The 17238-nt window shown below is 46.6% G+C and overlaps 1 protein-coding gene across 1 annotated transcript; it reads right to left on the reverse strand.

Annotated features, from left to right (window-relative positions):
- Nucleotides 1–802: 802 nt before the first annotated feature.
- FUT11 (fucosyltransferase 11) lies at nt 803–14218 on the reverse strand. The gene is made up of 3 exons (XM_039546374.1): nt 13431–14218; nt 10870–11495; nt 803–2022 (listed from the first exon to the last, which is right to left on the reverse strand). Exons 1-3 carry the CDS (start codon nt 14172–14174, stop codon nt 1875–1877), a joined length of 1518 nt encoding a protein of 505 aa, XP_039402308.1. The 5' UTR covers nt 14175–14218; the 3' UTR covers nt 803–1874.
- Between the last annotated feature and the right edge of the window lie 3020 nt (nt 14219–17238).

The raw sequence follows: 17238 nt of genomic DNA on the forward strand, positions 1-17238 counted from the left end.
AGAAACATCTATGAAGGATTAATCAACTGCACAAAAACAGAGCAAAGATACACTGCATATAGGCATGAGACAGCATCTAGTCACAATAATGGATGATAAACTAAACTAAACAAGTCAACAATACAATGCTGTTGTAAAAGAGGTTGTATTAATAGCAGTAATAAATGTAAAACATTATTCCACTTTCATCTGCACTGATAATGGTTATGGTTCAATTCTAAATACTTTTTTAAAAAGACAAACAAGAGTGTTCAGAAGAAAGTGACATGAAGACTAAATGATTTTGAAAATGGAACCTTTGAGAGGAGGTTTAGGAAGCTGGATATGTTGACTCTGGAGAAAAGACTGAGGGGAGACATGCTACATGTCTTCAAATAGGTTAGAGCAGAGGTTCTCAAACTGTTGTCCGTGGATCACCAGTAGTCCGCAAACTCCATTCAGGTGGTCCCCGGAAAGTTCCCTCTAAGGTGTACGCCTGGGTGGCTGCACACAAGAGAATGAAGGGCCACTCACCTAATTAGTGGAGTTGCGCAGGCGTGGGAGAGGGCAGTGGGGTGAGAAGAGGGAGTGGGAGGAATTTGGGATGTGCAGGGCTGCGGCAGCCAGAGAAAGAGGCAACTTTCCCCAGCAGCAGGGCTGCGGCTGCCAGGGAGAGACAGCTCTCCTTCCCAGCCTCAGCTCTGTAGCTGCTGTGGCTGGGGAGAGAGGACACATCCATCGCATTAGAAAGGTAAGACTACTGATATTAAAATATGAGTTGTGTGCTTTTATTTGTAGAACAAAAAAAAGTTAATTATTATTAAGTTTGTTTTTTATATAGCACTTTTATCCAAAGCGCTTTACAACAGTTAGCTAATTGGCACAACCAATATTTGAAAAGATCATTAAGTGGTCCGCCAAGACCCTCAGCAATTTTCAAGTGATCCGCGGAAAAAAGAAGTTTGAGAACCACTGGGTTAGAGGGATGGTCTAAGATCAGTTGTCATTAGTTCATGGAACACAGGATAAGTAGTGAATTGGACTCACACAGCATGTAAATCACACACGTGCTCATGCCCACACAGTGTGGGGGTATAAATTGCACAGTTCTTTCCATATCCTGATCATTATGAGATTTACAGGAGTAAGAAATACCACATCTGAAATTATGTTTTTGCCAAGACCACTAAGATTGTCATCATTTAACAGACGTGAACTCTATTTGATGGAGGGGAGGGCAGGGAAAGGGAAAAAGCTTCCTGAAATTTACTATGTTTGAGGCATATTCACTTGAAGAGGGAATGCTTTATCACTGAAGGCATAGCCCCTCTCCCCAGATATTAATCTATCGTAATTGCCTCACTGGAAAAATTAACTGTTCATAAAAGCTGGTCATTTACCAGTATCCTTGATTTAAAAAAAACACCCATCTTAATGGGAGGGATAAGTGCCTAGCGAAATAAAAAACCTTTACAAAAATAATACTGAATATGTGGAATTAAATTCCTGAAATGAAACAAGCTTAGGACACCTCAGTTCAGCCTCAACAGGCCTATGTTCCAAGTCATTTGGCACAAAGCGTAATACTTTTTTGGTCAGGAAATTACACTGAAAGCACAAAGAGACTGAATTCTTCTCTGACCCCAGAAGACGGTGTCTCCAGAACAGGGATGAGAACCCACAGCTGAAGTGGAGTGTGTGGTGTGGGATGAACTCAAGCCTGACCAGAGACTGACTGTCCTCAGACCCCATGAAAGTTAAGGTCTCCAAAGTCAGAATGAGATACAAGATGAGCATTTCCTCTTGCATTCCAAGACAGAGTCTTCGGAGACAGGTAAAAGTCCCTACCCTCCCAGCCTCCTGTGTAACATTGAACCAGGTGCTCATGATGATGGTCATTGCTGTCTGGTCCTCTTCAGGAAGATCTCATGCATATAATCCCAAAATCTTCCCTGATGAGACTCATTATGGTGAATCATGGTGGTGAGAGCTTCACCCTGATCAAGACTCTGCCAATAATCCTGTAGCCACATCTCCTTCCAGCTGAAACATAGAAGAGGGAAAGCACAAGAAGCCATTAGAAAGTGAGGAGGTCTGAAGCGGAACCAACATTAAGACTGAATTCCTCTTTCACCTAAGAGGGGTCTATGAAGGACAGAGGTTGGGGAAGCTCATTATTAAATATTGCAATTACTGAGTCACTGTGCTCTCTCTCAATCAGGGATTCTCAAACTTTCTACTGGTGACTCCTTTCACACAGCAAGCCTCTGGGGGCATTGCACTCAGTGTTCTGATTGGTCTGTGGTTTAATGCAGCTCTTCAGCTGCTGAACAATCAAGCCCTCTAATGTCTCAAGACAACAAATCTGTGCACACGATAGTACAATCCCCAGAGTCTCAATTCCTTAAAGTGTTGGTGATAAAAAAAAAAATACATTGTTTAGGAAAAACAATCACTGCATTATACGTTTATAATACTTCTGAAGTAAATACAGTACATTGTAACAGAAAGGTGTGTGTAATTTTCTAAAATGCTAGATTTAAATTACATACTGTATAGCAATTGCTCTGTTTCATGCAGGTGTTTGAGACCCCCATGTAATAACCGCATGACCCCGTTTGAGAACCCCAGCTCTAAATGTATTCAAAGAAACCTGAAGGGAATTTACGAAGCAGAAACTACGACACCTTAGTACTGGCTTTGGAACTTGCTTAGATTTTGTGTTTGTGAATTTAGTGCTAGGGTAAGATAGAACATCAACAGCTTTGAAGAATGAAGTCCTCTAATAAAATAAGCCCTTCACAGAATCCTAACCTGGAACGACCACCTCTAGGAGCGTCAAAGTAGCTCTCCATGGCCCATATAGCGATAACTGGAGATGGAGTGAGACCACAACTCTTATCATAGTAAACACTAAACAGCTATCAGATGGGAACAGCTTTTGGTCATAAGAAGCCTAGCCTGTATTTGAATCAGTAATCAAGAGAGGAAAGGCTTTGAATCCCATCAATCCCTCGAGCCTTCCAGTTACTCAGTTTTTGGGGGCGGGGGGGGGGGGGGGAGATAAACTAAGCTTCTCAAACTTTGTCATAGCATGGACTACATCTTAACAGAAAGTGTGTGTATGGCAGCTCCCTTCCCATTCACGGTCATGTGGAGCACCTCCTCTCTCATTCATATTGTGACAGAGTACGCCAAAACTTCATGTAAGTAGTCACTGAGGTCATTCCATGACTAGCTAAACCTGGCAGGCTTGTGATGATCCCTAACATTCAGCCTCTCATGGAATATGTTCCCTCCTCAGCCAAGCAAGACTATCACAGATTCTGGCCACAAAAACTGAGTGGGATGCCATTTCAAACCTATCCATATCAGCCACACAGTACTTATTGCTCATCCATGGTGCCAAGCTTATTTGTCCCCCGCCCCCCTTTCCGATGAGGAGGACAGCACTTCTGGCACCAATTCTACTCATCGCAGGATGAATAAACCTTCAAGCCTGTGTTGCCCAGAAGCAATCCTCACATATATAGTACAAGAATCCCAAAGGAAGTGTACAGTGCGGTCAGAGAAATGTGAGCACTGAAATGTGTATGTACATTCTAGACCAATATAATTAGTTTTCCCATTATCAGTAATACCACTTGAAGTGGAAGGTTTCTTCAGAGTATATCTGTAGGGATCCCAGAACTTACCTTTCAGAACTGATCAATAAGCACAGGATTGGGGGCAGAGAAGCTTTCTCTTGCAATCAAATCTCATTAGGAGAAAGCAGCATTCAGATGTGCTGTGAGCCCTCTTCAATCAGTCCAGGTTAGATGTCTTTTGTGGAACTGAACGTGTGTGTGAAATAGAGGACAATCATTTGAAATATTTCCTCCAAGCCCTGAGAAGTGGTGGAGGGATAATGGAAAAGGAAGCGTTCTGGGCCTGAATTTTGGGAAAATGAGGTTGGAAGTTAATCAGGTATCAGAGTTAATGTTTCATCCTCTTTCAAAAATGATCCATGGATCATTTTGGTTTATGATTAGGATTAAAATATATAATTTATATACTTTTCATGTGTAACATCATTTTATCAGCAAACAGTGCTAGTAACAGTTCTTCAAGGTCCAAACTGAAGCTGAGACTCAATGAATATCTCATGGGCTTCCTACAGGAATTACAGCCTTGAAAAGGACAATCTGGCATTTTTCTTTTTACATAACCATTAACAGTTTTTGAGTGGGGAACATAAGAAATTTCACTCTGACCTTCAACTAAAAAGCTTGTGCTCCAGCATGAAGGAACTAGCACTGAACTGTACACATATATGACCTGGAGGATGGCATGGACTGCACTCTCAGCAAGTTTGCAGATGACACTAAACTGGGAGGAGTGGTAGATACGCTGGAGGGTAGGGATAGGATACAGAGGGACCTAGACAAATTAGAGGATTAGGCCAAAAGAAATCTGATGAGGTTCAACAAGGACAAGTGCAGAGTCCTGCACTTAGGACAGAAGAATCCCATGCACTGTTACAGACTAGGGACCGAATGACTAGGCAGCAGTTCTGCAGAAAAGGACCTAGGGGTTACAGTGGACAAGAAACTGGATATGAGTCGACAGTGTGCCCTTGTTTCCAAGAAGGCCAACGGCATTTTGGGCTGTATAAGTAGGGGCATTGCCAGCAGATCGAGGGACGTGATCATTCTCCTCTATTCGACATTGGCAGGCTTTGAACGCTGTATATATAGTTAGTAAACAGCTATGTGGACCCAATTGTGCTTTTGTAGTTCCTACTCATTACATACATAATAAGCAAAAGACAACATACCCTATTTTGTGCCTGTCAGTATGTGTATCAGCCAAAATGATTTTGCTGGCTTGTGACACTATAGTCAGAATACGAAGCCTCCTAAGACTGTAATTATTAAATTACACAATCATGGAACTAAACTGAAGTTTGGCACAAGACAGTGGCAATTCTGAGTTTCTGTCACTCCACTGATAGCTCTTTACCATTCTTCTCTATTTTGGTGGCAGAGATGGTTAAAGCCCAAATTTCTCATCTGGAATCCTGCTGGTCACCTCATGGAAGCTGGACTGTATAGCATACAGATATCTTTCTACAGCAGATGACCAGGAAGCATAGACGTACTGCGTTGTGTGATCTTACCATTTTCCTTTTGTCTGGCAGCCTAGATACAAGTTATCTGTAAATAATGGGTGAGGGGTCTACTGTTGGTCAGTGAGACACTAAGGGTATGTCTACACTACGAAATTAGGTCGATTTTATAGAAGTTGATTTTATACAGTCTATTGTGTATGTCCACACTAAGCGCATTAAGTCGGCGGAGTGCGTCCTCACTACCGCGGCTAGCATCGACTTACAGAGCAGTGCACTGTGGGTAGCTATCCCACAGTTCCCACAGTCTCCGCTGCCCATTGGAATACTGGGTTAAGCTCCCAATGCCTGATGGGGCAAAAACTTTGTCGTGGGTGGCTTTGGGTACACGTTGTCTCTCCCCCCATGAAAGCAATGGCCGACAATCATTTCATGCCTTTTTTCTGGAGTACCGTCCGCCGGACCCGCTCAGTCCACTGCCTGCTTGGATGATCAGAACTGACAGACTGAGTCCCAGACCGGCAGCAGGCTGAGCCGCTCAGCCCGCTGCCGGTCTGGGGCTCTGTCCGCTGGCTCCTGCCAGCCAGGGTCCTGCTCAGTCCCGCTCAGCCGGCAGACCTCGGTGAGGTCGATTAGGGGTGCCTGGACAGACACAGCTATCCTCCTCTTAGCGCACCGAATGGGAGTGACTCCAGGTCATTCTCGTCTTTAAGTTTCGTCTCATGGAGATTCAGTCCTGCCTGGAATATCATGCGAGCTGGAGGCTTCTGACTCAGGCTGCTCTCCCAGCCAGCATCACTGTGCGGTCACACCTGCCTCAGCTTGTCCCTTGCTCCCATGGCTCATGAAGCCTAGACAACAGTAAGGAGCAGTTCAGCTTGTGGAATGACAAATCCAGAACGAATGACACGAAGTTGGGAGATATTGCCAATTCGGAAAAGGATCGGGATATCCTCCAGGGAGATTTGGATGACCTTGTAAACTGGAGTATTAGTATTAGTAACAGGATGAAATACAATAGTGAAAAGTGTAAGGTTATGCATTTAGGGATGACTAACAAGAATTTTAGTTATAAGCTGGGGACGCACCAGTTGGAAGTAACGGAGGAGGAGAAGGATCTAGGAGTCCTGGTTGATCGTAGGATGACTATGAGTAGGCAATGTGATGTGGCCGCTAAAAAAGCTAATGCGGTCTTGGGATGCATTAGGCGAGGTATTTCTAGTAGAGATAAGGAGGTGCTAGTCCCGTTATATAAGGCGTTGGTGAGACCTCATTTGGAGTATTGTGTGCAGTTTTGGTCTCCCATGTTTAAGAAGGATGAATTCAAACTGGAACGGGTACAAAGAAGGGCCACTAGAATGATCCGACGAGGAATGGAAAGCCTGTCATATGAAAGGAGACTTGAGGAGCTTGGTTTGTTTTCCTTAACCAAAAGAAGGATAAGAGGAGATATGATTGCACTCTTTAAATATATCAGAGGGATAAATACCAGGGAAGGAGAGGAATTATTTCAGCTCAGTGCTAATGTGGACACGAGGACAAACGGATATAAATTGTCAGTCAGGAAATTTAGGCTTGAAATTAGACGAAGGTTTCTAACCATCAGAGGAGTGCAATTCTGGAACAGCCTTCCGAAGGAAACAGTGGGGGCGAAGGACCTCCATGACTTTAAGATTAAGCTAGATAAGTTTATGGAGGGGATGGTATGATAGGATAACGGGTTTAGTCAATAGGTCAATAACATGCCACAATGGTAATTAGTACAAAGGGTCAATGATAGGATATTGTTAGCCTTTTTCCAGAGGGTCTGGCTTGAGAGTCTTGCCCGCATGCTCGGGGTTCAGCTGATCGCCATATTTGGGGTCGGGAAGGAATTTTCCTCCAGGGTAGATTGGCTGTGGCCCTGGAGGTTTTTCGCCTTCCTCCGAAGCATGGGGCAGGGGTCGCTTGCTGGTGGATTATCTGCTACTAGAAGTCTTTAAATCATGATTTCGAGCATTCAACAGCAGAGTCAAGGGAGAGAATTATTTCAGGAGTGGGTGGATCGGCTTATGTGGCCTGCATCTTGCAGGAGGTCAGACTAGATGATCATAATGGTCCCTTCTGATCTTGAATTCTATGATTCTATGATTGCACTCTATGGGCCATGTTAAGATTATTTCTAGATAGCATTTAGTCCCTATAAAAGGCTTCATGAAAATTTTCCCCCACCCCTAACAAAAATGTTAATTTATCAGAGCAGCTGAAAGGGTAAGGAACCCGGGACTATAAATAATCTGGAAGCTCTCTCCAAGTTAACTCATAATTGATATAATTCAAAGTAAAATTTCACAGCACAGTCTGTTCTAAGACTAAAAATGCAGGAGAGGAGTCAGAAAAAGGAACAGTGACCTGTTTCTGCCCGGTTTCAAACCGGGGACATTTCGCGTGTTAGGTGAACATGATTACCACTACACTACGGGGCTTTTTCTTTTTGCCACAGACTTTGCTGAATGCACAGGAATGTTTTCTCTAGCTACAGAAGCTACTTAATGCAATGTCTATATCTATGGCCTTCCTGCTCACAATCACATACCTGCCCAAGGCTGACACAATGCAAAGTGCATGTGACACAGCAACCTGGCTTGGGCAGAATCGCTAGTGAGGCATGATACTTTGGCTGTTAAGCAAACACAGCATTTTTTTCCTGGCCTTTACCACTGAATGCCTCGATGCATTACGCTGTGCCCTATCAGTGCGGGAAGACTGCATGAGCTCGGAAAACATGTCATTGCGAGTGCGGTTTTTTTGCCTTCTAATCTGCAATAACCTCGGGGATGGAGATGACAGGGGAAGCGTAGAAACATTCTGGGGGGGACTGCATGGTCACCTGTGCTACTGAGTTTGCCACGCTGTCCAAACAGGAAATGAAATTCAAAAGTTCCTGGGGCTTTTCCTGTGTACCTGGCTAGTGCATCTGAGTTTAAAGTGTTGTCCTGAGCAGTCACAATGAAGCACTCTGGGATAGCTCCTGGAGGCCAATACCGTCGAATTGCGGCCACACTACCCCAAATTCAACCCGGCAATGTCAATTTCAGTGCTAATCCCCTCATCGGGGAGGAGTACAGAAATCGATTTTAAGAACCCTTTAAGTCAATAAAAATGGCTTTGTTGTGTGGATGGGTGCAGGGTTAAATCAATCCAACGCTGCTAAATTCGACCTAAACTCGTAGTGTAGACCAGGGCTAAGAGACCTGTGTGTAAGAGACCTACAACTTGGAATATGGGGCTACAGTATACACATCCACTCAGATTGATGATCCCCCAACAGAACCATACATTACTCTAACTTGCATCCAGAAAATCTGGCACTCTCATCATGCCTATTCAGTAGCAACTGTTACTTGTCTAAATTAAATCTCTTCTGCCACCTGCTGCTCAAGATGTCACTCTAACAAACAAGAAAAACACCACCACCAAGGAAAGTAGTGAGTACTCATTCCATCTTGCATAGCTTCTCTTGGCAGCTGTTTATAATGGAGGAGTGAATCTTTCTACTAAAAAAACGCATTCCAAAAGCCCCTCAAAACAACCAATAGAAGATAAAATTGTTTTAAAGCTTTTTGGGGCTCCTTTACTCAGGAGTTTGATTTTGCAATTGGTCCATACATGGATCACTTGTGGTATTCTGAAAACAATAATGAAAAGGATATTAAATTTAAAATGAGATTTTTTTTTGTGCAATGAGCTTCATAAGGAATTATTATGACCTCAAGGTGAAATTTTGGGGGAGGGGGAGACAGGACAGGGAGAAAGACATTTGTTAACATTTAATTTGGCCACTTTTAGTAGTATTCAAATGTAGACAAATAGGTTTTTTTGAACAGTTAAGAAATTTCAAACACTTCTTTGGCACTTGGATAATTTAAATGCTTCTTTTTAAAATGTCAGACTTGCCTAAGACAACACATACCTCTGACATGTTAAGAAACTATTTTACAAATAAGGTTATAGAGTTCTTCCTAGGGAGTGAGGAGTCTGATATTTGAATCAACCATTCTGTTTTCTTACATTAACAGTTTATACAGTGGAACTGGCAACAGCATATGGAAATTTTCAGCAGCAGGTCATGGTTCAAGTACAGCCAATGTCTGCAGTGGCTGAAAGGTTTTACTATATGATGGCTGATAGTTCATGTCAAATGGATTGGGTAGACTCAGACCATTTCCTAAGGGGAAGGTGTCTACAACACAAATATCATGACAAATGCCTAACTGACCTCTATTAGCCATCTTAGCAGAGATACAAAGGACTAAATGGACTGTGAAAATTTAAATGTTTCTCAAGACTAGAAGTGGTTGCTTCAGAACAGAACTGAGGTACATTGTTGGTAAAGTGGAGGGAAGCTTACACTGCCTCTGGCCTGTGGACAGAAGACTCCAGCTGTTAGAACTGTCAGTCCAGTATCTTTCACCAGCATTGTGCAAAAGCAGGGACAGAGCCCACTCATCCTGTTCTGAGAGTCAATCCCTTCTGAACAATTGAGACTAAGAACTGAGGTTCTACATAGACATTAAAGATCTTATTGTACTTTATATAAGAGCAGAAATTTGTCCCAATGTCAAACACAATTTAGGATGGGATTTTTTCAAAGTGCTCAGGGTTGGCATAACCACTCCAACTGAAGTAAGGGGGAATTTTATTATTGTCTTCAATGGGAACAGAGTTAGGCCAACACAGAGTACATTTGGAAATCACACCCTTAATGCAATAATAATCTTTTGTACTAAGTTACACAACATATTTCATCCAAGGGCCTCAAAGTGCTTTGGAAAAGTGGGTAGGTACTGTTATCGTCATTTTACAGATAGCTTGATGTGCAGAAAGGTTAAATGACTTTACTGAGGTCACAGTGCATTTCAGTGGCAGTCAGGAACAGAATCCAGTTCTCTCAATCTCTTGCGGGCAAAATTTTTGGCACGGGAGCCACATCAGGTTTCATAAATTGCATGGAAGGCCAGTTAGGGGAGGGGGTCATGACCCAGCCCCCACCTCCTATCTGCCCCCTACCCCCCTGCCGCATCCAACCACCCCTTCGCCCTGTCCTCTGACTGCCCCCTGCTGCCCCATCTAACCCCCTCTCTTTCCTGACTGCCCCCCCAGGACCTCTGCCCCCATTCAACCCCCAACCCCTATAGACACCCCCGCTCCTGACCACCACCCAAACTCCCCTGCCCTCTATCCAACCCACCCCGCCTCCTTACCGCGCTGCCTGGAGCGCTGGTGACTGGCGGCGCTACAGCCACACCGCCCGGCTGGAGCCAGGCCACGCCACCGCCACCACGCAGCTCAGAGCACCGGGTCAGGGCGGGTCTGTAACTGCGCTGCCCCAGGAGCTCACAGCCCCACTGCCCAGTCCACTGCACTGGCGGCGGAGCGAGCTGAGGCTGCGAGGGAGGACAGACAGCAGGGGAGGGGCCGGGGCTAGTCTCCGGGGCCAGGAGCTCGGGGGCCGAGCAGGATGGTCCCATGGGCCTGATGTGGCCCACAGACTGTGGTTTGCCCACCCGTGCTTTAACCACTAACCAATGCTCTCTACAAATTCCCCCCCTTTTAACCACATGGCTGTACACAGCATACATGACTCTTGCTCCCACTTAAGGGGTGTCATACATTTCAGCGCTGCTCTACATATGTAGTTTGAGAAGCATTTTGGAATCCTTCAGGATGAAAAGTATTATACAAACCTGTATTAACTGGGCTTTTACAAAATGATTTTGTAAAAAACAACATTCATACAATACCTGTCTCCTGCAGAGAGTTCCTCAATGTTTCCAAAGCCAGGGGCTGGCATGGGGCACCCCATGTGTGTGAACTGAGCTATGTGGGGTTCAGGAGCTGGCACTTTCCCATGAGATTTCTTATGATCCTGCTCACCAGCGACTCGGATGTTCTCCCTGTCACAGATGAAACACTCAAAGCCATTCAGGTAATTGGGCAAAGTCATGTCATTCACTCCCCACTCACGCCTCTCCATGTTCTCCAGCAGAAACTGGTTTGTAATGCCTCCCGGCTTCTTATACTCTAGGTATTTCAAATACTCCTCTCCATTCCTGTCCAGGAAGTCAAGGAACTGTGCTAGCTCTTGGGGGCTTTGGAAATCATCCACGAGGATGATGGAGAGGTCATCAGGCATCCAGTCCCGCACAGATGGGGAGCCTCGGTATACAGGGATGGCACCCAAATGCATTGGACGCCACAGCTTCTCGGTCATGTAGTCATTGCATATGGCATTCTCCATGGCAAGATGAAACTTGTACCTGGAGATAAAGGTCATGAATTCAGAATCCTCTGTTGTGGCTGTAGAAGTGTCCCTCAGCCTCTCATTGGGAAGCTCTCGGTTATTCAGGCATTTACCATAGGAGTCTACCTAAAATAGTAATAATCATCTTTACAAAAGTAATTTCTCTATTTTAAACTTATTTTCAGCGGAGAGTTCCCTTCTCCCTTATTTTCAGTGGACAGATTCCTTCTAACCATTTCCATTTCCTAAGAATCTGAGCTTGGCCTCTCACGCCAACATCTTCCTTCTCAACAAGTGGTGTCAGCCAAAAAATTCTAAAACATCTAATATTCATTGGAGAATATTTACATTTCAACCCTCCTTCCTCTTCCAAGCACTCAATTCCTTTCCTAACAGGTTAAGAGGAATTCCCCAAGTCAATTGCAGCTCCTTGTATCCAGCAGCAGAATTGTGCCCTAGATGTTTAACCATAGCTGACAGACATCCCTCCCTAACCAACTCCTCTTCTACATTGCTCACTACATAAACATACTGACAGGTTTCAGAGGGGTAGCTGTTAGTCTGTATCAGCAAAAACAATGAGGAGTCCTTGTAGCACCTTAGAGACTAACAAATTTATTTGGGCATAAGCTTTCGTGGGCTATAACCCACTTCATCAGATGCATGGAGTGGAAAATATAGTAGGCAGGTATAAATACACAGCACATGAAAAGATGGCAGTTGCCTTACCAAGTGGGGGGTCAGTGCTAAGGAGGTCAATTCAATTAGGGTGCATGTGGGCCATTTCCAACAGTTGACGAGAAGGGGTGAATATCAGAGGAAAATTTATTTTTTGTAGTGACCCAGCACATCTACAAATATGACATCATGTGCCAGCAATGCCCCTCTGCCATGTACATTGGACAAACCAGACAATCTATACGCAAACAAATAAATGGACACAAATCAGACATCAAGAACTGTGACATTCAAAAACCAGAAGGAGAGCACATGGCTACCCCTCTGAAACCTGTCACTATATTTATGTAGTGGGCAATGCAGAACAGGAGTTGGGGGGGGGGGGGGAAGAGGCTCATTTTTTCTGTGATTTTTTTCTTAAAATAATACTGACACAGCACTTCACAAATGCTGTACAGACATCAATTAATCCATATCAATCTGTAACCCACTAACCCCCCTTTTTTATCCTATGACTGCAGGGGTGTTAATGAGGCACTCCACCTTGAAAGGTCCATTAGAATATGTGCTAACTACATATGCTAAACAATCTGTTTCACCTTATATTTAGCTGTGCCTGTGACACTAGTACCTTTCCCACACTTGAAGAGCTCTGTGTAGCTGGAAAGCTTGTCTATCTCATCAACAGAAGTTGGTCCAAAAGTTGGTCTCTGATCTCCTGGGACTGATACAGTTACAACAACACTGCACACAGCCTCAAAAACTGAGTTAACAGCAGATCTGTGGTCTACAATAAAAGATGTAACCCTGTCCGAACATAGTTGTTAGTAATTCTATAACTGAACAAGTGCTGAACATTATTTCTCCTTGTTTGCAAGTACAGCTAAACTGTGTTCAGCTAACATGATTGCTAGCAAGAGTGTTCATACATTATTTAATCTCGTAGGGCAGCCCTGATTTTGACAATAAGACAAATAGTTATACCCTCAGGCTAGTCCTCAGTGTACTTCCCTTCCCATTACAATCCAATTACCTCATCAGTATGAGGCCAGTTATGGGATGCTCAAAGCCGCCTACGCTAGACCTGTTTTCATCAGCCTGAGCGTCTACACTGATCCCCCTCATGTCAACCAAGTCACTAACTCACCCTTACTCAGTCCCCACAGTCACAGTTATCAGCCCCTCTTGGGTCTCCAGTGCTTGACTTGTCATGAAAGAGGTGCTGGAGCTGAAGCAATTTTTACACATTCGTAACTTGTGCAGCAAGCTCAGAGGTGCCAGGGCTATGAACGGCCAAGCCTAGAGATATCGGGGCTCAAATTAAGCACAGCGTGTCTCCCGCACTGCTCTCCCTGCCTTCCCCCCAGGAGCCCGAGCAGTTACCTGGATGTGCTTCATGAGCTCCCGCACGTATCTGTCCCTGTCGGAGGGGACATCGCAGTGGGACTGCATGTACAGCACCGGGGCATAGCCCTGCTTTCGCCACCGCTCCTTCTCCGCCAGCGGCAGGGCGGCCCGGCGCAGGTAGGCCAGGCTAGGCAGCCACTGCAGGCTCAGCGGATAGTCCGACTCCCTCCGGAAGGTGGCGGTGTAGTTGAAGAGGCTGATGCCGGGCCGGTGGGAGAGCAGGTAGTTGTTCATGGGGGACTCCTCGTGGAACAGCGCCCAGGTCTGGTGGGGCAGGCGCGGCAGCGGCGCCTCGTAGGCGCGGAAGTCGGTCCCGTAGAAGATAAGGGCCTTGGTGCGCTGGTGCCGCGCCACGCGCCGGCGCCGGGTCACCAGGCAGGAGTGGCGCGCGCAGTCGATGCGCTCCGTGTCCCCCGGGAAGTGCGGGAAGAGGCCCGGGCTCCACCACAGCAGGATGGGCAGCTCCCGGTTGCGGCGGGTGTCGCCGTTCCCAGGGCCCCGGTACGAGGCCGCGACCACCGCCCCGAACTCCACCAGGGGCAGGCCCGTGCTGGGCTGGAAAGGGGAGCGGCCGCGGGGCTCGGGCGGCCCCTCCGCGGGCTCCCACTCTCCAGCCGCGAGCGGCCCGGCCCCCGCGGCCAGCACCGCCAGCGCCAAGCTCGCTGCAAGGCAACAGCGCGGCCGGGACACCCGGCCCTGCCCGCTGCCCGGAACGCCCATTGCCGGCAGCTCCGCGCGGGCTCCGTCTAGCCCCGTCCCGCGCCCGCTAGCCCGGTCCCTCCGCAAGTCCCTCCCGCTCCAGCCCCGCCCTGTGTGTGGCTAGAGTTGCCAACTGTCCAATCACAAAAACCCAAACACCCTTGCCCCGGCCCCTCCCCTTCGCTAAGGCCCCGCCCTATTCCCTCCGTCTTCCTCCACCTTCACTCATTTTCACCAGGCTGGAACAAGTGGTTGGGGTACAAGAGGGGGTGCAAGCTCAGGGAGGGGGTTTGGGGTGCTAGTTCAAGAGGGGGCTCAGGACTGGGGCAAGGGGTGGCACTCACCTGGGGTGGCTCCTGGTCAGTGACGCAGCAGGGCAAAGGCAGGCTCCTGTGCCTGCCCTGGCCCTGCACCGCTCCCAGAAGCAGAGGGCACCTCTCTGTGGCGCCTACCTACAGGCACCGCCCCACAGCTCCCATTGGTCGCAGTTCCTGACCAACAAGAGCTGCGGAGCTGGTGCTCAGGGTGGGGGCAGTATACAAAGACTCCCTGCCTCCCCACCCCAGACAGTTTGGCATCAGCACTGCCTAGCCTGATTGATGTCCCATTAAGGACCATCAGCTATACAATTGACCCATTGAGAGAGGGCAGATACAGCTTATGACCAGTATGCCTTGCTGAGACATACCTATGGAGAGAACTTTAAGGGCTTGGCTACACTTGCAGATGTGCAGTGCTGCGAGTTACAGCTGTCTTCATACAGCTGTGTAGGGAAAGTGCTGGAGTGTGGCCACACTGACAGCTACCAGCACTGCGGTGTGGCCATATTTGCAGCATTTGCAGCGGTGTTGGGAATGGTGCATTATGGGCAGCTATCCCAGCGTTCAAGTGGCTGCAACGTGCTTTTCAAGAGGGGGGTGGGGTGGAGTGTGACAGGGAGCGTGAGGGAGACAGAGAGAGTGGATTTTTGGAGCTGACACTGTGTTCTAAGGACTGGAAGATACACAGCACCAACCTTCAATCATTTTAAAAGTTTGGACCCCTTCCCCCACCCCTCTCATTCACTAAATGCAAATAGCCTTCAGATGCAAGCAGCTGCTCCAAAACGGACTCCCCCCCCCCCGCCCAGCTGTGTTGCTTCTCTCCTCAAGCAAACACTAGCTGTGAACATTCCAAAAGAATCCCCCTGCCTGCCTCTGCTGGAGCAAACAGTAGCTGTGTTTGTTTTTTAGATAAGCAGCTCCAGGAGCCCGGAGTTCACAACAAAACAGCAGAGTGGCTGAACAGGCATTCTGGGATACCGCCGAATACCTCGGAGGCCAATTACAGCGCTTTTGGTGGCCACACTTGCGGAGCAGCGCTGCATCACCAGCGCTGCAATCCTTATACCCCAGGCAGAGTAGGAGTACAGCCAGCACTGCAGCCTGGGAGATGCAGCGCTGTATGTACCTTGCAAGTGTGGACGGTGACTAAGTTGCAGTGCTGTAAACCCACCACCAGCGCTGCAACTCTCCAGTGTAGCCAAGCCCTAAGACTTCCAAGCCATGTGCTGGGCAGCTTGTGTTTGAAACAAAGGAAGCACAGGCAGCATGGCAAGAAACTATAAAAGGCTGCAGCATCTTCTCAATTTGGTCTTCAATCCTGCTTCTGAACTTTGGAGGAACTGTGCTTGAAACTGAAGCTCTGAACAAAGGACTAAACAACCCATTCAAGCTGGGATGTTTGTACTCCAGAGACTTGATTGGTTTAAATCAGCAGTAATCCCATCAAGCCTGACACAAGCCTGAACTAAGAACTTTGCAATTGTTGTATGTATTTGATTCAATTTCACCAATTTTAACTCATCTATATTTCTTTTTATGAAGAAACCTTTTTAGATTCTAAAGGATTGGCAACAGCCTGATTTGTGGGTAAGATCTGACTGATATATTGACCTGAGTCTGGGGCTTGGTCCTTTGGGATAAGGAGAACTTTTTTTCTTTTATTGGAGTATTCATTTTCATAACCATTCATCCCCATAAGGAGTGGCGCTGGTGGTGATACTGGGAAACTGGAGTGCCTGAGGGAATTGCTTGTATGACTTCTCGTTAGCCAGTGGAGTGAAACCGAAGTCCCCTCTGTTTGGCTGGTTTGGTGTGCCTTAGCAGTGAAGGAACCCCAGCCTTGGGCTGTGACTTCCCTGCTCTAAGCAATTTGTCCTGAATTGATACTCTCAGTAGCATCCCACCAAGGGCCGCTTTGTTACACAGGGTTTCATAGACCAGGATGGCATGAGAAGCTTCTTTCAAACAACAAAAGCTATATATGGGCCAAGCTCCAAAGGCCCAACCCTCTTACGTTCCCAGGATGGCTCCACTCTCAAGAACAATGCAGCCATTAAACAATGCTGGAAGGAGCACTTTGAGAGCCTACTAAACTGTGAATCCACAGTCTCTGAAGACACCATCGAGTTTATTCCACAACATTTAGCAATGGAACACCTTGCTGATCCTCCATCTTCTGAGGAAGTTTGGCATGCCATCACCCAGACAAAAAAAATCACAAGACACCAGGCCCAGACAGTATCCTCAATGAGGTTTTTAAAGCTGGTGGAACAATGCTCCAGCACAAACTTTGCCAACTCCTCAACAAAATCTGGATCTGCAAAGAAATTCCACCTGACTTTAAGAATGCCAATATTGTTACAATATTCAAGAAAGGTGACAAATCTGTGTGGGGGAACTACAGGAGAGATCCTTGGCAAGCGGGAGGAGATGGTTTAATAGGATTTGGGCAAGGAACTCCTCCCTGAGTGGCTTCAGGACATCCTGAGGCACAACCGACATGATCTTCAAGCCATGACAGATTCAGAAGCGCAGAGAGCAACACTAGGAACAGTTCATGGCATTCATTGACCTAACAAAGGCCTTTGACTCTATCAGTCTTGATGCCCTATGAAAGGTGCTGTCTAGGTTTGGCTATCCACTGAAATTCATTTCCATCATCAGATTCCTCCATGACGGGATGACTGCCACCACTCTGTGCAACGGCTCAGAGACCGAACCATTCATCATTCACATTGATGTCAAGCAGGGCTGTGTCATTG

The sequence above is a fragment of the Mauremys reevesii genome, linkage group 7 (genome assembly GCF_016161935.1).
Source record: "Mauremys reevesii isolate NIE-2019 linkage group 7, ASM1616193v1, whole genome shotgun sequence".
NCBI classification, from domain to species: Eukaryota; Metazoa; Chordata; order Testudines; family Geoemydidae; genus Mauremys; species Mauremys reevesii.